Raw genomic sequence first — 27,441 nt, forward strand, 5'->3', positions numbered from 1 at the left:
AATGAAAACGGAACACTATTCAATTGTTTTCGACACTTGATTTATTAAACTAGGTTTTTTTATTCGTATATAATTCGAACTAGGTTTGTGACATCGCACGATAAGTATACATACATACAACTTTTTGAAAAGACACAGTTTTGTACTGTCAGTTGTTATTTTACATCTCATCGATAAATTCAAGAAAGTACTTAAAAGTCTAATGAAATAATTTATTTTGTTAGAAAAATGAAAATCTGAAGGAGTTAATAAACAATGATGGTGTCAATATGAGACAATAAATGAAAAAGAGACTATTTACAAAGAAATTATTCAGTTTTATCTTACATCACAGCAATCGCCTGAGAGTTGCAAACCTAACTCTAAAAAATGTTACAAATTGTCAAAAAAATATACTTTATTGTTAACCTTAAACACATTAAGTAATTTGTCAAAAACTAATCTTTGGCTAGCAGATCTTTTATACTTGTCATAATTTCCTTATTGCACAACGGCGATTCAATAATTTCAATACCTTATCTAACACTGAGAAGAAGCTTAATAACGACCGAAATTAACATGTTAAAGATAGGACGCTGAGCACAAGGAATGGCGTTAATTGACCCGCCTGTTCCCATCTCTATCGCACGCGCATAATTACATTGTCGTTCCGCTCGCACAGCGTCATTGACCACTGGCATCATGGGCCGGACAGCATTAAATATAAATAAATAAATAAATATTATAGGACATTCTTACACAGATCGACTAAGTCCCACAGTAAGCTCAAGACTACGATAGGTATATATGTCGGCGGCCGATCGTAAGATCAGGCAGACCGTAATGTTCCTGTGTAATGTTTTGACGATAGTGACATTAAACCAATATATAGGTAGGATAGGTTCGTTAGTTTGCTTTAGATGCCCGAAGGGCAAACTGCCCAGAAATAGGGGCCCCGCGTAACGGGGCTCCGTCGACTCAGGGAACGGGTCAAAGATTTTCACTTTCTTTTCAGATATGCCTAGGAATTTCACGATATGCCTGATCTTACGATCGGCCGCCGACATATATAATATACAAATACATAAATATATAGAAAACATCCAAGACTAAGGAACATATATCTGTGGTCATCACACAAATAAATGCCCTTATCGGGATTCGAGCCCAGGACCGCGGCTTCACAGGCAGGGTTACTACCCACTAGGCCAGACCAGTCGTCGGCATTATAATTACGCGCGTGCGAAAGAGTTAGGAACAGGCAGGCTAATGCACGGAATTACTCTTGCTAAGCGTCCTTCCTTTACCTACAATTATAGTCCAATAGACCATGCAAAACAACTATGTAATAGATGAAACATAAAATTAAGTACATTCATTTCTTAACAACTAATTATGGCAACTTGAACTGAAATTGGAAACGGACTTACATAGTAACTTACTCTTACAAGTATAAATAATATTGGAATGCTCCTTGTTCAACTGCACTTAACTCTATCATAAAATGCTAACAACAATTAAAACATCAAAAATACTTTATCAAAAATTCGTTCTGAACAACCATCGAGTCCGAAGCTCAATAAAAACTGTTCGTAAAAATACTTAATTACGATTAAAAATTAATTATGGACATTTAACAAGTCGGGCGTTCTATTAATTGACGGGTCAAACCACACTCCAGGGGTGTCCACAACCGGGCCAGCCCATAACTGGCCTAACTCTGGTAATATTGGGACGAGTTAGTGACCGGTTGTGTCGTATACTGGTCTGAAACCGAAACGGGAATCTCCCTACACACCCAAAACATTCTGAAACACCTATCTAGCGGGCTTCCACTCCTCAACACAACGCGATAGAAGACTCCAGTAACACAAGTGTTAATTAAAATACGTCTTAAATACGAAGTCATTTTGATAGGATATTGTGTCATACGGACGGATGACTGGTGACAGTCGCCACAAACTTTCGATAGCACAAAATTTAATTTGTAAAGCACCTAACACTTATTTGAAATTGAACATTTATCCAACAATCTTGGAGGATGTAACCAAACGGAGATGACTTGTCTGTAATTTTCTGTACAAAATAGTCCGCCGATTTTTGCGGGGGAGGGGCACGTCAAATGTATACGTACCTAACGTAAAAATAGCCATGTCAGATAAACGTCAGTCCATACATTGTGTATGACCATTGGCCGCCTATTTTCGATAGAGGGGAACGCCTGTTAATGGCTACTAACCTCTAAGCCAACAATAATGAAACATGTACAGTTCTACCACCAATAAGAAGAAATGTGACAACTGTAATGGGCTATGTCAAGCACTAAGTCAAAAGTTTAATGTCGTTTGGTACATTGAAATGTTAGCGATTTTAAACACATATCGAGTAAGTTTTCAACGCGATTTTTTTATATTGTAAAGATTTTCGGATAATGTAAAAAAATTCAGCACCTCCTTTTTGCATTTACTTTAAGAACATTTTTTGTTCTAGCTATATAGCCAGACTGAGGTTTGAACCCACATTTTATAACACACAGACGTTCGATTAATAAATCCTTAGAAAGAGAAATTAAATCTTGGAGTCAACTATCGCGAAAAGCGTCGCGCTCGAGCCTAATAATAACCTATCACTAAACTAGCGTCACTACACCCTAACTACTTAAACTAGGAGTACATCTCGTAACTGTCCAGCTCCGACTTCACTTTGATAAAGTTCGGGTTGTCGGTCTTGAAGTCCGGGCCTTTAGGTCCGAACTGGTACACCAGGCGGGCGGTCGGGACCGACACCAGGACCGATTGCCGGTAATGGTACCGCATGGCTCGGCTGAACTTCTCAAAGGTCATGCCGTCGTTCTGTTTCATCTTGCCCCACAGTTTTGCTACTTCGTCGGGTTTCACGAACCTGGAAAGACAAAGAAAAGGTTGGGTTAAATAAACTCTTTAACGGACCAGGCGGCCTAGCCAAGGTGACGATCGCTTACGCTTCGCCATCGAATCGCTTTGTGACTCTCTATCACACTTCCATATTAGTGAGACAGTGACAGTTGCGTTTCGTTCGCTACGTAGCGTTAGTGATTTGCTTGTTGTCTACGGGGCCAGATAAAAAAATACACGATTCAAGCCTTACGGTTAAAGTCCTAAAAATTCTGCATAAGAAAAAAAAATATAATGATGTTATTGGTGGTCATTCTTGCCGTATAATATCTAAGTGTGCCCCATAATCTACAGAATTAGTAGATAGAGTCCTACATACAAAATTCCTACTGTCTAATGAAATCCAGGTTTGACAGTAGGTACATCACTTTGTCCCTATCTAATGCATGAGTTCCATGACGTCTCTTTCTCGTTCATTAGACTGTGCCTTAATGACAGCTTTCGAACAGTCGGTGATTTAGTAAAATACCAATTAAATGTGGGTAGTAATACCACAATTGTTAGTACATATGTAATATTCATAAGAATAAAAAACCTCGTTCCTGAAACTAGTACTATCAAAAGATTCCTACCAAATTTGAAAACAGACGAAATTAATATTATACTAACTTAAGTTAAAATTAAAGCTGGTATTGTCGATTCTGAAGAAAAGTTAGTTTTTTATGAAAACAATAATAAGGAAAACATAAATAAAGTTTCGCTTAAAATACCAAGTTTTAGAGTATTTTGATGTTAAAATACTAATATTGGAGGTAATTAGAACGTGATAACGAAATCGTACGAATAATTAAAGAGAAATAGTGTTATCGAAGGAAACCCGACCGTAATACAGCTTCCTTTAAGTAAGATAAAAAATAATGAGCTTAACGAGCAATTATGAGAAAAATAGTTAAAGCTTTTGTTATACTTTGGTATTGTTTTAAGGCCAAAAGGGTACACGTGTATTTATTGACTGCTGGTTTTTGATATTTTCTAAAAAAGAGAACACTAATCGATAAAGTGTCATTCTATGGAACTTGCTAATTATGTAAACAAAAGTTACTAGTAAATTGACATTCAGAGACAATTTCAATATGGCGGATTGTTTACATAGTTAGCAAGTTCTATAGAATGACACTTTAAGTCTTATGCGTTGTGTCTAGCCACAGTGCCTATCGTTGATAGAAAACGCCCATCGAAACTTAAATAATGTAAGTACGCAAGTGTCGTCACATTTTTCTCTTCGCTTAGCGTTTGTCGATATATGATTGTCATCTTGGCTAGGTTCCTTAGGATTTTGGAGTATCGATACCAGTAAACTATTTATATACTAAACATTACCTCTCTTCAATTGCGATAACGTGTAAAAATCGTGTAAATATAAATCAGTATGTGGTAACGGCCTGATTCGAACTTTAAGTTACATCAAAAAATTGCTGAAGATACGACATGGATCGGATACGTTTTTTCAAACGAAAACGTCATTTTTGACACTGTGAGATATCTGATCCATATCGTATCTTTAGCAAATTATTGACTTATCTTAAAGTTCGAATCAGGCCGTAAGAAAATGAATAAGACATGAGTAGTAGTAATACTGCAAAATAGTGCCTCATGTCATCATCAGCAGTAAGCGTCGGCCTCGACCGATAGATAATCGTAAAACGAATAGGTCCTTGGACTGTGCACAATGTCACAAACGACATCCACAACGACATAGGATGGCACGTGACTATTGGACACGCTTCAAGTACCTATGACACCTTTGAACAAAACTAAACCAAAATAATAGGTAATAAAATAAAACTTTGAGGTTCAAATTCTGCTGCGTGGGCAGCTAGGATGAGTATATTTAAGTAAATCCAAGGACGTCAACATTCAGGTCAGCATCATTTTATCCCTATTATAAATGGGATAGCAACTCTGTCTGTCCGTCTGTTAGCTCTTAATGCTTACGCTGAAGCGATTTCGATAATATTTGGATATGGATATAGTGTGAGGGGACTAATCCCATAAGGTCTAGTTAACCTTTCGGGCTGGAAGGTCAGATGGCAGTCGCTTTCGTAAAAACTAGTGCCTACGCTAATTCGTAGGATTAGTTGCCAAGATTACGCGAGGAAGATGACCATGATGGATATAGTTTGAGGCCCGAGGAGATAGAATTAGTTTTTATCAATCATCATTCCGCGTATATAGCCAAAGTCGCGGGCAGAAGCTAGTATTTAAGTAAATCCAGGTACGTCATCTTTAGGTCAGCTTTATTTTATAGCTCATAATACCAACCAACTACATCCACAATAACATAAACCGAGTCAAGTTCAACAAGGCGATAATAACTGGTATCGTCATGTAATTTACGCACTCCGCAGAACCGTGTCAAGTTCCGATGCAAAGTGTCCAGATAATGGTCGGACAAGGATTACTGGTCGCGGACTTGGCACACACACACACACACTTGTGTTACTTACTCATTTTTGTGAGTCCCAATACAGGCTCGGCCTAGTTTGGGGCTTACCTTACCGGACACCTTTTGTGCAAGAAATACAGTATTTCTTAATTATTACTTATAAATTTTATTCTTATTCTTATTTCTGACGGTAAAGTAAGAACTGTAAGAAGTTGTTGTATGGTATACGAGCGATAAAAGATGTTTAAGCTTTCTTTGATGGATCGTAATCCGTTTGAGAATCATATTTCCATATATAACTATCAGGAGAGTGCGATAGGTAGCTTTTAACATATTGCAGTGACTTGAAATTTCCCTAGTTCATCTTATCAAAAGGGAATAAAATACTCAACAATATGCTGAGGTAAAAATCTATGTAAACGTATTTTTGGACCAGCTTGGACCTAAAGTACCTAACTATGAAGTATAGGTACTTTTAGTAAAACAATAAAAATCTTACATAGAAACTATATCGTGTACGTGACCTACCACACTAGCTATGTAAATCCATACATACATATATAATACATATTTATATGTATCTGTACCATGCTATTTAGTATGTAATGTAGGTATGGTCCATGGAGCCGATAGTTCGCGACAACCGCCTTGAGGCGTTTGTACATAAATAATATACATTATATAATCACACCCTTTGTTGCGACCTTAATTTACATGCGTAAGGACTATTTTCCTATGATTTTATTCTTTTTATCGTATCCATGTCTTGTTGAATATTTTTCTCAAAAATGGACGGCAAAGTTGACGTTGCCGGTTAAAAAATAGGTCGCGAAGTGCGTAGTTTATGGTCATTCAAAAAATTAAAAAGTTAAAAACATTGCAGTCTCGATTTCGGGACTGCAATGTTGCATACAAATTCCATTATTTAAACGAGTTCCAAACTTTTTAAAACTTTAAATGAAATATGAAATTAAGGCATAGGTCCATTAAACAGCCAAACAGATGATCAGCACTTATTATTATAATGTTGGTACCGCGACTTGCGCGGGTTGGTTGGTAGGTGTCTCAAATACGTTGGCGTATTTTCAGCAGAAAAAAAACTTCTTTTTTATTAAAGGCAGCAAGCAAATCTTTTTAATGGTTTTACTTTTTACTGTGAAAATTAGAACGTTGCTTATGTAAAATATTTCTATTTCTTGCACCATTTTGGAGAAAAGCACTATATATGACTCAGCTGGAAGGCTACTTGCTGGCTTCGGATTCAATTAAACGGACTCCCAAGGTCGTCCGTTTAAAACGAATCCTCAGCCTGCAAGTAGCTACTTCCGAACCTCGACAATAATGTACTATAGCTGGTCAACCAAATCTTGACAGTAAAAAAAGGCGCGAAATTCAAATTTTCTATGGGATGATATCCCTTCGCGCCTACATTTTTCAAATTTGCCGCCTTTTTCTACTGTCAAGATCTGGTTGACCAAGTATATTATTGATAAATGGTGCGGTTAATCTCGCTTTTTATCAAAAGCGTAATATATGGACGGATTGGAAGCATATGACTACGAACTGATAACGTTATCTTATCGAAATAGTATTTGTATATATGCCATGCTTTAATTTGACTCAAAAAATACGTCCACATACGGCTGCCATTCCACTTACGCGGAGATGAGGGGAGACACGCGGGAACCAAGGCTATTGGTTCATTCCTTGTCTCCTCTCATACCTCTCTCCTAAATACAGGCTTTTGAACAGACTTTTTAAAAGTTGGTTTTAATTACCTAATAATTTGGTTGCAAACAAGCATACAATCCAACAGATAATACCTAAGTGGTGATGGTAAAAATATTAGGTATACAGGGTGTTTCCTGTAACAGGAGCAATAAGTTAAACTGTAGGCTGTATGCCTCAAACTGATCAACACAATAACAAAACTTCCGTGAGACACAGACATATTAAATATAATAATATTATTTTTCGACTTAAAATACGTGAGGTCGTTTTTAATATATTTAATATGATCAACATTTGTTCAGCTACTTTTGAAAATAACTCATGTTTTGATTTTTATTACACTTTAAAGTTTATTCTAAGACGCAATGTATTGCAAATTTTGTTATGTATAAAGCGTGACAAGCAACGTCAAACATACTGATGTCAGCGTACATTGAAGGCGATATTTATTTTGTATGAAAAAGAGAAAATCTAAAGGATTCATAATTTTTAAAAGTTGCTGAACAAAATGTTGGTCAGTTTGAGGAGTACAGCCTTTAGTTTAATTTATTGCTCCTGTTACAGGAAGCACCCTGTATAAAAAAATGAGAACATTCAATATTTGATCTTCTGTTTCCTAATACGCATTTGCATTCGTTTTCACGAGCGTTGCTGTAGTTTCAAAATAATTTATCATACTGAAGGCCCATTGTTTTATTTCTAGAGCTATCAAAGTCAGTGCATCCTCATTGCGACGCAGTTGGGTAACTCGATATTGATCACTGATTGTCTTATTGCGGTAATGATCGTGTCTATAACTTCTATAAATAGAGTAAGAAAGTGATGAAGGTCTAAACATAATTAGATTGCATTTTGCACGCGACTTTTGACCCAATAAATTATATAGGTCTCATAAAGAAGCCATATTGATTTTCGAGGCCGTGATTTTCCTCACTTGAAGGTCTCATCGGTAGATCGGGGTGCTACCGCGAAAATCGAAATTTCGTTATCTCTCTATCATACTTGCGTATTCGAGCGAGAGAGAGACAGATAACGAAATTTAGATTTTCGATTTTCACGGTAGACACTCAGCGCTGTAAGTCGCATGATGCGACATGCTCATATGATGGTACAGTATACTTATTAAACTTTTTTCTTTGTAAAATGTTCTTAGTTACGTGTATTTTGTTTCGATTGTGACTTGTGTTTGGTCAATTAGGTTAGACTGAGTCTATTAAACAGGTGAATTCGATCTGTTTCCGATATAATACTGATCTGTTAGAGTGTCAAAAGTGACAATGACAGACCAGAAACATATCGGAAAGTCGGAAACATATCGAATAACTAAAACTCGAATTGGTCTGATAATCAGAGGGTTTTTAACCCCATTTCAATCCTGAACAGTTGCCAGTCTTTGTACAATGTAAGAAACTGGCTAAGTGCGAGTCGGACTCGCGCACGGAGGGTTCCGCACCATCAACAAAAAATAGAGCAAAAAAATCGTATTTGTTGTTATAGCGGCAACAGAGATACATCATCTGAAAATTTCAACTGTCTAGCTATCACGGTTCGTGAGATACAGCCTGGTGACAGACGGACGGACGGACAGCGGAGTCTTAGTAATAGGGTCCCGTTTTTACCCTTTGGGTACGGAACCCTAAAAATGACAATTTCTCGAAGTCGTTAAGAGCGCTCCAACAAGAAAAGTCAAAATAATGCAAAATTGATGATATTCCTCGATGACATTCAGTACTTTAGGGTCATTATTAGAAACAATGAGTACTTGTTACGGTAAAAGCGTCTTCTTATCTTTAGGAATTACTTTTTAAATATTGGAAAAAGGGCTTATTAAATTAGTAATGATTTTTTTTCTAATGGTTGTTTCCGAAAAACCACGTGAAGCACTAAATTGTGAGCTCGTATTTGGAAATGTTGAGAAGTTTACTCTGGTAAAGCTGGCTATTTTGTATTACTAATACCCTGTACATTAGGAATTACTTTTGACATTTTTCCTAAATACCTTTGAGAAAGAGAAAATCGAAGAAAAACAAACTCAATTTTCTCTCCGAAACAAGTGTCAATTCCTACGAAATTCTACTTAATATCGAAGTCATTTTCATACTCAAGCAATCTGCAGCGTTTGCTTATACTGATGGTATACATTAGTGTTTATGAAATTCTACTATAATTTTTTGGCAATTTTTTGAAAACGACTCTAATATTACCGATGACGCGCGGTCGTGAGCTCAGTGCCGCGGCAGAGCTTGTAGAGGTAGGACGTGTGTCGGTCGGCTCCGCACGTTTTCAACGGCGACGACGAGGTTTTTTATCATTGTGTGCGGCAGGCGCCGTGTAAAATGCTATACTGTGTGCGTGACAGTGCGTGTAAACGGCGACTGAGAAACTTTGATCCTAGTACTGTGTATTTGGTTTTATAGTATAGTATGTAACTACCGGACAGCATTAAAGATATTTGAAATGATCTGATATTTTATAGGTACTAAATAAAAAAATGGCTGAATACAAATGCTTTTGATGACATGTCAGAATCAGAATATATAGGTCTGATGATGGAGCTGGGAGGTGGTCACCGGTACCAATCAACCATGCAACTAAACCACTTCGTGTTTCGGCTCGTTTGATTCGTCTCAACAAGATCTTTGACACAAGATAGGACTCAGGGTCTGATGATGGAGCTGGAAGGTGGTCACCGGTACCAGTCAACCACGCAACTAAACCACTTCGTGTTTAGGCTCGTTTGATTCGTCTCAACAAGATCTTTGACACAAGATAGGACTCAGGGTCTGATGATGGAGCTGGAAGGTGGTCACCGGTACCAGTCAACCACGCAACTAAACCACTTCGTGTTTGGGCTCGTTTGATTCCTCTTAACGAGATCTTTGACACAAGATAGAACTCAGGGTCTGATGATGAAGCTGGAAGGTGGTCAACGGTACCAGTCAACCATGCAACTAAACCACTTCGTGTTTCGGCTCGTTTGATTCGTCTCAACAAGATCTTTGACACAAGATATTACTGAGGGTCTGATGATGGAGCTGGAAGGTTGGCACCGGTACCAGTCAACCACGCAACTAAACCACTTCGTGTTTGGGCTCGTTTTATTCCTCTCAACGAGATCTTTGACACAAGATAGAACTCAGGGTCTGACGATGAAGCTGGAACGTGGTCAACGGTACCAGTCAACCATGCACCTAAACCACTTCGTGTTTGGGCTCGTTTGATTCGTCTTAACAAGATCTTTGACACAAGATAGTACTGAGGGTCTGATGATGGAGCTGGAAGGTGGTCACCAGTACCAGTCAACCATGCAACAAAACCACTTCGTGTTTGGGCTCGTTTGATTCCTCTCAACGAGATCTTTGACACAAGATAGAACTCAGGGTCTGATGATGAAGCTGGAAGGTGGTCACCAGTACCAGTCAACTATGCAACTAATCCACTTCGTGTTTGGGCTCGTTTGATTCCTCTCAACGAGATCTTTGACACAAGGTAGAACTCAGGGTCTGATGATGAAGCTGGAAGGTGGTCAAAGGTACCAGTCAACCATGCCACTAAACCACTTCGTGTTTCAGCTCGTTTGATTCGTCTCAACAAGATCTTTGACACAAGATAGTACTGAGGGTCTGATGATGGAGCTGGAAGGTTGGCACCGGTACCAGTCAACCACGCAACTAAACCACTTCGTGTTTGGGCTCGTTTGATTCCTCTCAACGAGATCTTTGACACAAGATAGAACTCAGGGTCTGATGATGAAGCTGGAAGGTGGTCAACGGTACCAGTCAACCATGCAACTAAACCACTTCGTGTTTCGGCTCGTTTGATTCGTCTCAACGAGATCTTTGACACAAGATAGAACTCAGGGTCTGATGATGGAGCTGGAAGGTGGTCAACGGTACCAGTCAACCATGCAACTAAACCACTTCGTGTTTCGGCTCGTTTGATTCGTCTCAACAAGATCTTTGACACAAGATAGTACTGAGGGTCTGATGATGGAGCTGGAAGGTTGGCACCGGTACCAGTCAACCACGCAACTAAACCACTTCGTGTTTGGGCTCGTTTTATTCCTCTCAACGAGATCTTTGACACAAGATAGAACTCAGGGTCTGACGATGAAGCTGGAACGTAGTCAACGGTACCAGTCAACCATGCACCTAAACTACTTCGTGTTTGGGCTCGTTTGATTCGTCTCAACAAGATCTTTGACACAAGATAGTACTGAGGGTCTGATGATGGAGCTGGACGGTGGTCACCAGTACCAGTCAACCATGCAACTAAACCACTTTGTGTTTGGGCTCGTTTGATTCCTCTCAACGAGATCTTTGACACAAGATAGTACTGAGGGTCTGATGATGGAGCTGGAAGGTGGTCAACGGTACCAGTCAACCATGCAACTAAACCACTTCGTGTTTCGGCTCGTTTGATTCGTCTCAACAAGATCTTTGACACAAGATAGTACTGAGGGTCTGATGATGGAGCTGGAAGGTTGGCACCGGTACCAGTCAACCACGCAACTAAACCACTTCGTGTTTGGGCTCGTTTTATTCCTCTCAACGAGATCTTTGACACAAGATAGAACTCAGGGTCTGACGATGAAGCTGGAACGTAGTCAACGGTACCAGTCAACCATGCACCTAAACTACTTCGTGTTTGGGCTCGTTTGATTCGTCTCAACAAGATCTTTGACACAAGATAGTACTGAGGGTCTGATGATGGAGCTGGACGGTGGTCACCAGTACCAGTCAACCATGCAACTAAACCACTTTGTGTTTGGGCTCGTTTGATTCCTCTCAACGAGATCTTTGACACAAGATAGTACTGAGGGTCTGATGATGGAGCTGGAAGGTGGTCAACGGTACCAGTCAACCATGCAACTAAACCACTTCGTGTTTCGGCTCGTTTGATTCGTCTCAACAAGATCTTTGTCACAAGATAGGACTCAGGGTCTGATGATGGAGCTGGAAGGTGGTCACCGGTACCAGTCAACCATGCCACTAAACCACTTCGTGTTTCGGCTCGTTTGATTCGTCTCAACAAGATCTTTGACACAAGATAGTACTGAGGGTCTGATGATGGAGCTGGACGGTGGTCACCAGTACCAGTCAACCATGCAACTAAACTACTTCGTGTTTGGGCTCGTTTGATTCCTCTCAATGAGATCTTTGACACAAGATAGTACTGAGGGTCTGATGATGGAGCTGGAAGGTGGTCACTGGTACCAGTCAATCATGCAACTAAACCACTTCGTGTTTGAGCTCCATCATCAGACCCTGAATATCACCTAGTGTCCAAGATCTTGTTGAGACGAATCAAACGAGCTCAAACACGAAGTGGTTTAGTTGCATGGTTGACTGGTACCGGTGACCACCCTCCAGCTCCATCATCAGACCCTGAGTCATATCTTGTGTCAAAAATCTTGTTGAAATGAATCAAACGAGCCCAAACACGAAGTGGTTTAGTTGCATGGTGGACTGGTACCGGTGACCACCTTCCAGCTCCATCATCAGACCCTGAGTATCACCTAGTGCCAAAGATCTTGTTGAGACGAATCAAACGAGCTCAAACACGAAGTGGTTTAATTGCATAGTTGACTGGTAACAGTGGCCACCTTCCAGCTCCATTATCAGACCCTGAGTGTCACCTAGTGCCAAAGATCTTGTTGAGACGAATCAAACGAGCCTAATCATGTTACTACATGGTTGATTGGTATCCGTGACCACCTTCATCATCATCATCAGGCTTCATCATCAGATGCTTAGTATCAGCTCGTTTCTAAACTTAAGATACAAATTAAAGGTTTTATTATATAGCTAAAATAGTTTCACTATACAACCTATACCATATGCAATGACGAAAAATGTAAATAAGCGAGTACCTAAGTAAGTACGTATAATTTATTTCTAGTAATAATGACCTACATAAGTATGTATATTTGCACTGGATTTAGTATTTTCGTACCAAATAACATTTTTAGGACTTTGATATTAAAGTACAGTTAGTGTTGTTATGATTGATTTCAATGTGCTTCACGATCGGATCAAGAATGTTTAATCCATCATTGTAGTGCGACCGAGGGAAAATGCGGTGGAAGGGTTCGGCGACCTGAGATCGTGGGGCCTGCCGCAGCGCGTAAAATACCTAAACTCGCTCATCCCCGAAATGTAATAGCACTCTTAACCTTCCTTGCGCACTGATTCACGAATTGGGATGCGCGGTGCGTCTGGGCGAGGCCGCGCGTCGGCCTTGCGCGTGCGGCCAAGGAGCCAACGTGCCGCGCATGGCGCAGCCTGCGCCTGCCCAACTTCGAAATTCAAAATTCAAAAGTCTTTCCTGAGTAGTTTGTCAAGGGACTGTCTCATTCCAAACATAGACAGAATCATCTACAAGGCCCCAGTACACAATGGGCCATCGCCGGCCACTCCAAGGGACGCATTTATGCGTTAGAGGGAGCAAGTGATAGTGCTATCACTGCTATCTCATTCTACCGCATGGCTGCGTCCCTTGGAGTGGCCGGCGATGGCCCATTGTGTACTGGGGCCTTTACACTGGTACTAGCACCCAAAAGAAAAGGATGAGTATAGTTTTTCTGGTTGTTACTGACTGACAAATTGGTTTGACCGACTATATGTTCAAAATATATTGTACACCATTTCAGGGCTCCTCTACACGATGGGCCAGCGCCGGCCACTCCAAGGGACGCAGCCATGCGGTAGAATGAGATAGCAATATCACTTGCTCCCTCTAACGCATAAATGCGTCCCTAGGAGTGGCCGGCGATGGCCCATCGTGTAGAGGAGCCCTCAAAGCCTTGTTGCACTCGTATAGAATTCGAAAGACTGACGTTGTAGCTCTATTCGGATGAAATATTTTAAGATTCAGGCGTATTTACGTACAAAATTATAGAGTTTGTAATGCACCTTTCATATTCATATTCATATTCATCATTTATTTGCATAAAAAACACAGAAATGCATGCAAATACAATTTTTAAAAACACAGAGATCGCAACAATACATAAAACAGAAATAATAAAACACACAGCTATACATAAGTCAAACAGAAAAAATAAAACAATAATACTAAGTCAAATGTCAGGTACAATGGTCAAATACAACTTCTACGACATAACTTAAACTAAGGCAGATAGGTTTAACAGTAATAAAAATAAAAAATATAAAAAATAAAAATGAATACTATGTCCAAAATAATAATAATAAGTCAATAGAGAGAGTGAAGATATCAGATTACAAATATATAATAAAACATTAATTTAATAGAATAGCATTACAGAGATGTCAGGTACATTGGTCAAAAAACTTATCATAGTATTCATTTATGGAATAGAAAGGACGCCTCAAAAAATATTCTTTAACTGTTTTGTCAAAAGTTTTAAAATCTTTTATATCTTTAATTTCGTCGGTCAATAAATTGTAAACTCTTATAGCCGTATTATTTAAGCTTTTGTCAAAATTTACATAATGTGATTCATTTAAGAGTAACCTATTTCTATTTCGCAGTTTGTAATTATTGATGGTCGCACCCTGTTCCGCGTACAAGTGTTTGTTGTTGAACACATAAACACATATTCTGTATAGGTACATAGAAATCACAGTCAATATTTTGTTATTTATAAATATACTACGGTGCGACTCAGGTATAGTACGGCATCCTTCGACTATTCTTAGGGCTTTCTTTTGCTTAAGCAGAAGTGAATTTGTATTAGTCCCGTTTCCCCAGACCTCAATGCAATATCTAATTATGCTTTCGAAGTATGAAAAGTACATAGTTAGTAAGACTTCCTTGCTTGCAATGTTCATTAGGGTTTTCATAGCATAACAAGCCCCCGCTAATTTTATATTAATCTTATCGATTTGATCATGCCACCTCAAGTACGGATCAAGATCTACGCCTAGGAATTGCACACATTTTGCTTTACTGATTGGGATATCACAGTCAAAATCAGGACTTGTTGTGCTCCTACGAAATGCCATATAAAAACTTTTACTGCAGTTCATTTTCAATCCGTTGGCTGCAAACCATCTAGTAAGCTGCGTCCAGGAATTTTGCATGTGTACATTTAAATCTTCAACGGACGTTGCACTTAAAATAACACGTATCGTCAGCGTAGAGATATGGAGTGCCATAGTTTAACATATCAGGCAGATCATTTATGAATATTATAAATAGTAACGGCCCTAGCACTGATCCTTGTGGAACTCCATATTTAACATATTTCTCATCGGATCTTATTGCAGCTTCATTTGAAATATTATTTAGTTGTACATATTGGCACCGGTTGGACAGGTATGATCTCAGCAAGGCCAGAGCAATGCCACGTACCCCGTAGAAATCGAGTTTACTTAGGAGTGTTTCGTGATCAACGCAGTCAAAGGCCTTGGTGAGATCACAGAAGATACCCCCACACGTAAGTCCTGTATTAAGGTTCGTCATAACTTCTGTTACCAATTTACTCACTGCCGCCAACGTGTTTCTATATCTCCTAAAGCCGTATTGATGCGAGGTAAAAAGGTCATGGTTTTCAAAATGAGATTGTATTCTTGTGGCTATGCATTTTTCAAATACTTTGGCAAGAATTGGCAACAGAGATATGGGTCTGAAATTGTTCATATCGGTTTTGCTTCCCTTTTTATGAATTACAACAACTTTTGCTTTTTTGAATAGATCGGGGAAGGTTCCATTAAGTAAACAATCATTAAAGATGATGCACAAAGGTATACATAACACATCAATGTTCATTTTAATTATATTGGTATCTAAATTATCTGGTCCTGTCGAATATGTACTTTTAAGATTTTTGACAATACGAACAACTTCAGGCTCAATGATTGGCGTCAAGAATATCGATCGATTGCAACTAGTGCCCCGTTTTTTAAGCAATGTCATGAAATTAAGACTCATCAACTTTTGTTGTGCTTTCGCCGACACTAACAAAGAAATTATTAAAGTAGTTTGCAACCGTTTTGTCATCATTAATCATGTCATTATCTATTTTGAGGGAAATCTTGTCATTTGTCTTGCATTTACCTGTGTTTTCTCTTACTAAATTCCAAATTGCCTTTGATTTATTTTTAGCTCTAGAAATTGTTTTCTTTGTGTGATTTTTCCTAGCAGTAACCAGTACTTTCTTGAAAGTTCTTTTATATAATTTGAAATAGGAACGAAAAGCTTCATCTTTATTTTTTCGTGACAGTATAAGTAGCTTTCTTTTATAACGACTAGATTTTTTTATTCCCTTAGTGAGCCACTTTTTAGGCTTTTGTGCACACACAATTGTTTTATAAGGGAAGTGTTTGGCAGCCAAGAGATTAAATGAACTGTAAAATATTTCAAGCTTTTCATTACAATCCGTATTTGCAAACTGTAAGTCCCAATCAATGTTTTTAAAATTGTCTTGAAATGCTTGAATTGATTCGGCATGGAAGATTCTCTTTTGTATAACTTTTGGTTTACTAGAATCATAGCTGGCTGGAAAACTAAGCGTTAGGTGTTGGACGTCATGATCAGAAAACGAGCATGGAATAACGTGTGCGTCAGAGTAGTGTTCACAGTTTATAAGAATATTATCCACTGTAGTAGAAGAAGTCACTGTGGTCCTAGTCGAATCTGTTATAGTTGGCTTAATGTTATGTTCTAATAATAACTGCAGCAATGCTTTAGTTTTATTGTCATTTAAATTTCCGAAATTTATATTAAAATCACCAGCAATAACCATATTACGTAAATTCATCTTATTTAGGTAATTTTCCAGAATAACCATGAAATCCTTTATATTAGAATTAGGGCATCTATATAATACTGTCAGGCAGAATTTGTAGTTAGGAGTTATTTCCAGGATAATTGAAGAAAGTTCAAATACTTTTTCACGCAAGTAAGGTTTAACATCTACCACTTTGTAGCGGTCAGCAATATCTGACCGGATGAAAATGATTGTGCCACCTCCTTTTGTACAAATTCGTGATGACTGAGTGGCAACTATGTATCCTGGTAGGTGGATCGAAACGTATTCATCAGGTTCTAGCCATGTTTCTGTCAAGAAGATAATATGAGGTTTCTCACTTATGTCTAGTTCAATAAAAGATTCTAAGCTAAGTAATTTGTTACGTAGCCTATTAACATTCAGGTGCATTAGGAAAAGTTTACGCAATTTATATTTATCTACACAAGTATTCGAACTAACATTACTCATAAAAAAGACAGTCCATTATAAAAACGTTCATTAATTTGTTTAAGAGCTGTATTTATTGATGTAGCAAGTTTAAATTTGCCCGTCATTTTCAATTTATAGCCATCATTTTTATAATCAACAAGCGAAAGGTTGCGGTCAACATTTTGCACAAACGCAAAATCATATTTTAGCAGGCGATCATGCAAAAGTCTATTGACTTTACTAACAAAGGAGTTAAATTCAAAAGCATTCTCATCGATGCTGCTTGGAATGTGGCATACAATAACATTACAATGAGAAAGAGATTTAACAGTTTCTTCAATGATAGCAGTAGTTTGAAATGGTGAGTATATACTGTAGTCGCTTCCTCCACACATGATTACTACACAATCCTTTCGAGTATACAATTTGACCTTCTCCTTTAAGTCTTGTAGAACTCTATCAGTTGTTCCCAAATTGATTACATCCGCTGTGAAATTGTAATCACTTTTCCTTATTCTGGATAATATAGAGATTAATTCAGTTCCATGAAAATCAGAGACTAATAAAAGATTCGGTTTCTCCTGGATATTTGAAGGGATATTGTCATTTGTGTCCAAGGACGCCTGTGTAGTGTCGTCAATAGTTTGGGTAGGGTGGTCTATGGTATGTTTGTTTGTTATGGTATTTTCACAAACTATCCTCTTCTTAATATCCTGAGTATTTCTTTGCAAGAGTTGTATTGATCTTTGTAATCTGTGTAGTGAAACTTTATTTGCTTTCGATATCTCCTGAATACTTTTTAGGTCTTGGTAATCTGTTATTATCTTGCTTAATCTACGAGTAAGTTTCTTTATCTTATTTTTGTAGCAAATAATATCTCCTTCGAGTTTACTAATTTTATTTATATTTTGAATGAATTCGTTAGCAGATGACTTAGGATTCTTCATTGTTTCAAATAACTGTTTATTTTCAGCTTCCAGGTCCTCAATTCGCATTGCCAGTGATAGATTCTCTTCCTCTTTTTTCTTTATTTTCTGTTTAAGTGGCGTTAATATTTCCATATCTTCATTATCAGTAGACCCTCTTGTACAATTCCTGTTTTTTTCTAGATCATCGTATTTTTCTTGGGTTTCCGCTAAACGTTGTCTGAGCACATAATTTTCTTTGAGTATTTCTTCAAACTGTTTATCATGTTGGCAATTAGATAATACTTTATTTTCTTCTTTCAGCGTTGAAATTTCCTGTTTTAGTCTGTGAATCAATTTGTCATCTTCATTCATTTTTTTAAGACACATTTGATGATCATGTAACCCTTCTTCATCGCTGTGAGTTCTTAATTTCGAATCTAATTTTTTGCGTGGTCGCAACACTGTCTTTCTTAAGCTTTCTGTTTTTTTGTCCATGTTAGTATCTTATTTGGGTTACTAACGTCAAATAGTAAAACTAAACGATTATAACGTGCAATCTTATTTAGTAGTTTACTATAGTTTCATTCGTGAGTCTATAATCTGGGAGATTTCAGAACGCACCTTTGCACTAGCAACACACGTCTACGATTATTAATGTTGGTAGACGGTGATTTGTGTCAGTCGTCAAGTAGCTGTCAGAATTCGCCCAATCAGCTGATCGTGGCGTGTATTAATCCCGTTGTTTTGCCAAAAATAAGACGTTATTTTTCGTTTTGAATGTAAAACAATAGTAGAAGTTGTGCTTACCGAGGTCGTGATGTGTTTAATTATAGTGCTAAGTGGTCCAATGTGGCGGATATTCGAGCCCAAGTCTTGGTTCTGCACTTTGGTGTTCACAACTACATTTCACGTAAGGTTTATTTAATTTATAATGAATTAAAACAATAGGAGCTCTCTCTTTCAATGTTTTCCTGGCCAGGGTTGCCAGAATGATGATTATTTTGTTATGGGTCGGAGCGTTGCTGTTCAAATACAAAAGAAGACTACTATGTACATATACGTACGTATTATAACATTTATTAACCTTACTTTATTGGTCATATAGGCCAAGGTACCAACGTGTTGCGCATCATTGATCGCCATTTCGAAATTCACGAAAAAAATATCCTTTTACAAACCCCATGGACTGAAGGTACAGTCAAAACATTTAATTTCAGTACCATTTTGTGCCTTGTCACAGTGAAAATCAACATGAAAGTCCTATTAGGGACCTCATTCTGTTGCCACTGTTACAATGTACGCAGTGGCGTAGCTAAGCGTGGGCGAAGTGGGCCGTCGCCCACGGCCTCGCGCCCCAAGAGGGGCCACGCGCGAGGCCCCTTCGGGCACAGTGAAAGAAAAGGGCCTCGCAGATGCGACTTTGCCCACGGTTAGATTTGTTCACGCTACGCCACGCCACTGAATATACGAAATTATATTGAAATTAAGTTCCTTGACCGTATTTACGTGGAAACGAATTCTAATGTAATAACAGGCTATGGATTTTGATCTGGATTTGTTTTGGGTATGATTTGATACTGGTCAAAAGAGACATAAATCTTCAGTCAGGAGGAACGTCTAGTGACTGTAAGGGCATTTATTTGTGTGATGAGCACGTATAGGTATTTGTTCCGGAGTGCTAGCCCTATCTAAGTATTTATACAACTATTCTAAGGTGTGCAATAAAAAGTATTTCTATTTGTATTATTTTCGTACTTTTCGGTAGGCAATCAATTAAAAATAACTCATAACAATTTGCCGCTTAGACACGATTACCCCCAACAGGAAAACATAATAGGTAATTAATAAATAACACATGGTTTTCCCTCACGGGAAGCGGTCTGGAATCCCATAATTAACCACAAAACGTACTGTTAGTCTGTTATCACCTGCACCACCATGGTGTTACAACAGGTCCGAAAGAGACTGAGTGTATTGTATTTTGAGGGACTTATGACGTTTTTCTGCAACGCCATGGTACAACTGACATATTATAGCAGAGTTAAAAGAGCGTAAGTGCAAGTGTATTGTGTATTTTGAGACGCTTACGACGTTTTTGTGGTTTGTGTATAGCTCAAGTCATGCGCGTTTATGGATGTGGTGATTATTTTAGAGGTTGAAAATGAGTATGTGGGTATTAAGCTCAGTATTTATAATAATACTAAGTTTGAGTGAGTTTTTCCACTTTTCCTTTATTTCTAAGCATTGTGGTTCCCTAACATTTTAATCACTACACCTTATAAAACAAATTCCCCCGCCGCGTCTGTCTGTTTGTGTGTTTGTATGTTCGCGATAAACTCAAAAACTGCGGAACGGATTTTCATGCGGTTTTCACAATAGAGTGATTCTTGAGGAAGGTTTAGGTGTATAATTTGTTACGGTTTTGTGTAAATCCGTGCGAAGCCGGGGCGGGTCGCTAGTAATAATTAAAACTACTCGCATTTCGTAAGCAATACTTGGTGGAATGCTCCTTTTAGAGGTCAGATGAGTACCTAAAAGGCTAAGTCAATATTTGCAAGCCCAACCTTAAATCAAGATATTGTCATAACAAAAAGCTTCGAAAAAACTTGTTTGCCCGGCTAAGTCACGTTTTGCGACTTGAAAGGGATGTGGGGGGTTAGTGGGGGGAGCGAACTTGCAACAGGTTTCATGTTTACATATTGTATATAATGTTAAAATGTATACGTTATCACGTGTTATGCGCCATCTGATTTTGATTTTGTTTTTTTAACACGCTTTTATTAGGTCGACCTGTATGTAACTAACATGTAATGGAATCTTGAAAGTTAAATTTGATCCACTTCCCGGTTTCCGATTGAGCTGAAATTTTGCATACACATGTAAGTCGGGTGACAATGCAATATTATGGTACCATCGAGCTGATCTGATGATGGAGACAGGAGGTGGCCATATGAACTTTGTGATGAAACAACGCAACCTGATTCTGTTAGGGGTTTTTAGAATTGTCTCGATGAGTATTAGTTGTCTGTCGTAAGAAAAGTACAGTCAGCGATAAAAGCGTGTACCAAAAATTCAATTTTTGCCAAAAACTTATTTTATGTGTGTTTACGATTTGGCCGAATAATACAGGATGACTGCTCGCTTTGCAATTTAATTATGTCGCGTGTCGCGTTATAACGAGACTAACGAGAGTGTAACTTTTGTATTGGAGCGGCTTCTTGGCGGCGGTTTGACTCTTAACGACTTTTACGCAGACGAAATCACGTGCTAAGGCTACTGTTTTATAAAACGTAGTCTGTTTGAGGTAGTCATGTACGGTTTAATGTGTTCGGTAATGCCCCTGGCCAAGCCATTGACGGCTGATAATGTTATCAGTGGTTGCCCTCTACTTAATAACTATACTAACTAGAACTATCAATCATACGTACTATAATTACTAATGCATTTCTCATTATCTACTTACCTAATCACGTATTTAGCTAATTATTTAAGAAATATATTAAACATTTAATTATCTTAAACATTTAGTATTATTCATTAGATAACTTTAAAAACAATATCAATAATGATATAAGATTTCATTTGAAAATTTAATAATTATATCGACGTTTACATTATAAGTTATCGACATGTTACACCCCTAACGGTAGCGGATGTTTATTGCCCTACCGGCCAGATAGTTTTGCGGATAGTATAGGTAACTTAGCTATACCCTGGAGTCGGCAAACTTTTGAGAAGAGCCAACTACAGTGGGAATCACCAGTTTTAGGAAGGTCAAGGACCTGAAAATGGTCTATTTTTTGCATTAGAAAAAGACTACGACACGTCTTTGTTCTAACGTGTCTTAATTGAAAAACGCTTGTAATAAATCAGTAGGTAACTAATTAGAATGTAAATAATCGTATATTAAATGATTCATAATTTAATATCGATTCATAATTGTTACATATTTGCCGTAACTTATTTTTCAAAAGTGTTTTTCAATAAAAAGACACGTCAAGATTGTTTCCCTTTTTTTGATGCTAAAAAAACGAACTAGAAGTTTTTTTTGGCTAAAACTTTTTCTTGAAATGTTGAATTACTTACCTACTAAACGCTCATGATACAAGTGATAGTGGATTATAATCGAATGCCAGTTAAGAAGCTATGTTATGTAGAAATAAATTAAAAGTGGAAAAATTCACTGTCTTGGGTGGGACTTGAATCCACGACCACTGGGTCACTAGTACAGTGCTCTGCCATCTGAGCTACCAAGACCGTACCCAATTCAGCGAATATTTCCACCATATATGAGCCCTAGGGAGGCTCATAGCGACATCTACCGTAAGAGTCCTATACACTTCTTAAAGCTTCGGTCTTGGTAGTTCAGATGGCAGAGCACTGTACTAGTGATCCAGTGGTCGTGGGTTCAAGTCCCACCCAAGACAGTGAATTTTTCCACTTTTAATTTATTTCGAAGCTTAATAGCATCGTTCGCAGACGTTTCTGCTTAATACAAAACTAATCTGTGTTATGTACTAAAGGCGAATGTAGTGTAAGTATTTTTGGTAACCTCCATGGGTTGTGTAATTATTTACAAACGATTTAAATGCAATACAAGTGGGCGAGTGATGTTAATTAAGAATCTAAGCGTAGCGACAGATTCAAAAGGTACCGCGAGGCAATATCAAAACCGTCATATTTTATAATCTGAATACCGTTTCGAAACTATCGGGTACAGAAGTGACATTTTTCTTATCTCTCTGTTGTTGATGATTAAGTATGATTTAAAAATATAAATAAACATTGAAAGCTAATTATTTACATAACTGTTGATACGTTATCAATTCTTACTAGAAATTGTATTTACGCAATTGATCCACAATGTATGTACAGTCAGCATCAATAGGGAATATTACACAAAACTCTGCGTAGGGGACGCCACGAGCACAAAAACTATACCTTCGTTATTAATCAATGTCATATTTATTCGTATATAACAAATAATCGGTGAGTTTTCTCAGTGAGTGTTAAAAAAATGTATAATTTTATAGTGAGTCTCCTATAGAACGTGACTCTTAACTAATACTAGTCACACTTAAAATGAGTCAAATTGTTAAAACAAACATAATAACAGTAAAACAGAAAAACATAAATATACAAGTGCTAACTGAAGTATTTACGGAGTCGGAACAATATTATAACTACCTATAGATATGGCATATTCGAACATAATAAGCAAGAAAATACTTCCAATGTACACGGATTGTTACGACATTTAGGGTCCTAGCGAAATTGGTTGTTCCATACTTACGCTATGGACGTCTAATTTAGCTAGAACCCTAAATGGCGTAACAATCACGGCGCGTGACTGTACATAAACGCATTCAGTGTATTTCGGCCTTTATATATACAGTTAAAGTCGCGAAGGACAGTTAACATATTTCTGTATCTTAAATTGGCACAGAATCGCCAATGTCTACATATATAATCCACACCTATCAATCAAAAAGAAGCGCTTTGGCTTACGGATTAGAGTTAAAAATCGAGTGACGGATGTCTTATTTTAAAATTCACGATGCGTGCGAGTTCGGAGAATTGGGAGAAGATATACGACAAATAAACATACGAAACTTGTTTATGTGAATGACGCATTGATTGCATTAGATAGTGCATTCTGAATATTTTATAATAGGCTATTTTGCTTTAAATAAGGGTAGACTGAAGGAAATGAGGGGAGACCTTTGCTAAGCAGTGGGACAGTAACTAAACAAATAGAAATAGTTATTTGTACAAACAAGTGATCAAAGTTTGATATTTCTTCGAGTGCTTATTTTGAGTCCCGTGCAAGCGAAAGATTCTATAATCTAATTTAGAATCTTGAGCGTAGTAAGGGACTCAAAAGCGCACGAGATGTAAATAACTTTGATCTCGTGTAGTACACAAAATTTTTCACCTGAGCAGTGAGAACATACCTATTAGACAACTTAAAAGATATATAGGTGGTCATAATAGAATATTATGGTGGATTCATTATAGTATTAATCATTGATTAAGGGAAGGTAGATTAAGAGGGACACCAGGGCAAGATGTATACTGTATGGAATCGTCAAAAATTCAAAAGAATTATTCATATCCTCTTTTCACCGGCTAATTGGTTATCTTATCCTATCTGACTTTTATTTATTTGCATGCATGTTAATTGTTAACCTTTGATCTCTTTGAAAATTGTGGGTTCATATCTCGATCGTGCCGTATAGACAACAAAAAAAAACTCACAAAAATTCAAAAAGATGACTAAAAATTTGGTCAGGATCCTTATCAATCTTATCATATATACCTTCTCTTATCTTATCAGAATCTTATCTTATCTGTACACAGACAAGAAGTTAAACGTAGCATACAACTATACATCATACATTGTATGAATACGATTCGGCCTTGCATCAGCCATAAAAGTCCCTATAACCAGTTCTTGTCTTCTCAGAGCCAGGTATCAACACAACATTATCGACAAATTGAGCTGATAATTCATATATCTTATTGCAAGGTACTAAGGTACATTATTTGTCAGTTATTGCTTTGATATCTACACTATTATATCTGTAAAGTCAAAAGTCATGACAAATAAAATAAATGTTTACTCACATAAACGTACTGTGTTTGTAAATAAATACCTATGTTATATTACAAAAAATACTAAGAAAAGTTTATTCAAGTCGGTCAATATTGATTATATCGATTAATAATGTCGAATGATTGATAAGGTTGCACTGATAACGCCGATCTTCTATCATACAATTATTTTCAAGTTTTCCTCATGTCGTCACGCTCACTCGTTATATATGTTTGCGTACCGTCCCGCTCTCTCGTTATATATGTGTGCATGACGTTTTTGCTCATAGTAAGGTAGGCGTAGCTAAGGGCGCGACATACTGGTGATATATTGTTTTTCTAGTCATACATATGTATATGTTAATGTCAGCGACCCTTTTTCTGATTTTCTGTTAGCAAAATAAAAACAGCAAAATCACGTGTTTTTTCCATAATGTTGTAAAAGACGTTACGTTTATTTTGTTGTCGTATTTTACTTTTAGTCGTAAAGTTATGTAATAAATTTTAAGTAAATACTTAAATTTAAAATAGTTGCACCATCGAAAAATAAAAAACCTAATAATATAAATTGTATTAATCATATAAATAAACCTATTCATAATATTCAGCATAGATCCGTCACAAGAGACGAGTTGTATTCATTCTTATCAATAAAATTGTTTTAGAAAAGCATAGATATATCGAAATTATTATTATTTAAATGATTCAGTGTGATACAGAAACTTAATTTGCATTATAACAACGTGGAAGTATTTATACAATTAGCATTTAAACGAAAACCGTGAGATAATTTACACAATAACAAATTATTCATGAATGACCTACTAAAATATACAAAATACAAACTTAACATACCAATATCCAAAAAAATATACGTAAAAACCAATTAAGACGTACAAATACATATCAGTGTGCTCGTCACCTTGTAATCTATCTCGTGGTCAAAAGGTAGTAAGCGCCTATGAATTTCATAGACGGTTATATCGTTTTGATAAGACGGTAGATTGGCCCGCAGACGGCGCCCGCGCCGATGACGTCATTCATGTTGCAGACACTTTTCTGATATGGACCATTCGGTTTAACAATATTATTTGTGTCGAGACGTTGTGAGTTTATCATTTGAATATTAATTTGTAGATAAAATTTACAATTTTGTTAGCATAGTTTTAGCCAAGTGATGTATAGCTGATCAAGCAAATCTTGTCAGTAAAATAAAGGCGCGAAATTCAAATTTTCTATGGGACGATATCCCTTCGCGCCTACATTTTTCAAATTTTCTGTCTTTTTCTACTGACAAGATCTGCTTGACGAAGTATATATGTTGTTTTATTTCATTTATTTATATAATATATAAGCACATTTTAATGAAATTAATAAAACTGCCCTAAATTATTTTAAATTTAACACTTGATTTAAATAAACAATGAAATTCAATGATACATGTTATACATATGTAGTTGTAAATATGTACTACATATTCTTTAATGCAACGAAATAGCTTTAAAATTATTTGTATGTTTATTTATGGTTGTTACGTTGCTATATGTTAGTATTCAGGACTCAGATATAATCACAAAACAGATTTTGCATACTGTTTTGTATGTTATACATATCTTTAAATATAGAACTAGGACGTTGACTTTTAAATTAGGTATTTACGTGTTTTTATATTACACCAATAAATTACAAAAAACTACCTTATTTTCCTTGATAGTAAAATCGATGAAGTATCATTTACATGTAACAATGCATTAAACAGCTAAATGACTAGCAATCTGTTTAAATAAAAGCTTAACACACCCGAATTTACATAAAAGATTAGTCCTTTTCATACTGATCTAAAAAAACAATCAATCCTCGAAATTAAAACAACTTAAGTGACCTTTCCATATAAAAGCCAATATCCATCTTATACCGAAGTTTTTAGAATTGATATTCCTTTAAAATATGTTCATTATATGTCCGATAGCGTAATATTGTAGTACTAGTTGCAATTATACCGATTTAAAGTTCTGCCAGCAGCACGCGTCGATTTGATTGCGACACCTGTGTGTGTGGGTGTGTCTATGTGTGTCTTCCATCGGGGATTCCCGCCGTGCAAATTATTCGAGTCATTGATGACTTGAGGCCTTTTGATAGTGGTCGATATTGTTGCGATTTCTAGTCCAATTTGATTCCAACTGGACATATTGAGATTTAAAAATACGACACAGATGTCTAGATTAAATATAATCGTACCGCGAGAGCTAGACTGCTATAAGTAGCAGTAGTATTAAGATACTGACTGAGAGCGGTTACGGTGAAGTCTAGAAACAGATAGTAACTTGATAGGATATTGCAAGCAGTTCTTTTACATGTAAGTTATATTTGGGAAGTTTTGAGACATTTCCCTAAGTCGGCTATTTCCGAAAATAGACTCTCATTATGATGGAGTTATGGGACATTCAGAAGTGATTGATTTACCCGAAAAAAATATTAGTTATAGTCATAATGCTAATTATAATTTATATCTATTTTGTTAAAATGAATAAAAACCTACATTACCCTAATGTATAAACTCAAGTTTTGAATACTATGTTTGTATTCAAAACTTGAGTTTCTACATAACGTAATGTTGTATCGCAGGCATTTGTTTTAGTGATGGGTAGGACATCAATTTAAAATGAGTTTGTATGAGTACCTCATTTTCTAAAATGAGGTGTTACAATGTCTTACTTCAAATGAGGTGAGGCACTAGCATATTTT

At 37.0% G+C, this 27,441-nt stretch overlaps 1 protein-coding gene across 1 annotated transcript in view; it reads right to left on the reverse strand.

The window, feature by feature from the left end:
• Nucleotides 1-2,579: 2,579 nt before the first annotated feature.
• Nucleotides 2,580-27,441, reverse strand: part of LOC134651250 (ETS-related transcription factor Elf-3-like) — a 45,313-nt gene continuing 20,451 nt past the window's right edge. The window contains exon 2 of the mRNA XM_063506319.1: nucleotides 2,580-2,880. Within this exon, the coding sequence (XP_063362389.1) occupies nucleotides 2,643-2,880 (238 nt within the window). The 3' untranslated portion in view covers nucleotides 2,580-2,642. The remainder of the gene's footprint in view (nucleotides 2,881-27,441) is intronic.

The sequence above is a fragment of the Cydia amplana genome, chromosome 9 (genome assembly GCF_948474715.1).
Source record: "Cydia amplana chromosome 9, ilCydAmpl1.1, whole genome shotgun sequence".
Taxonomy (NCBI): domain Eukaryota; kingdom Metazoa; phylum Arthropoda; class Insecta; order Lepidoptera; family Tortricidae; genus Cydia; species Cydia amplana.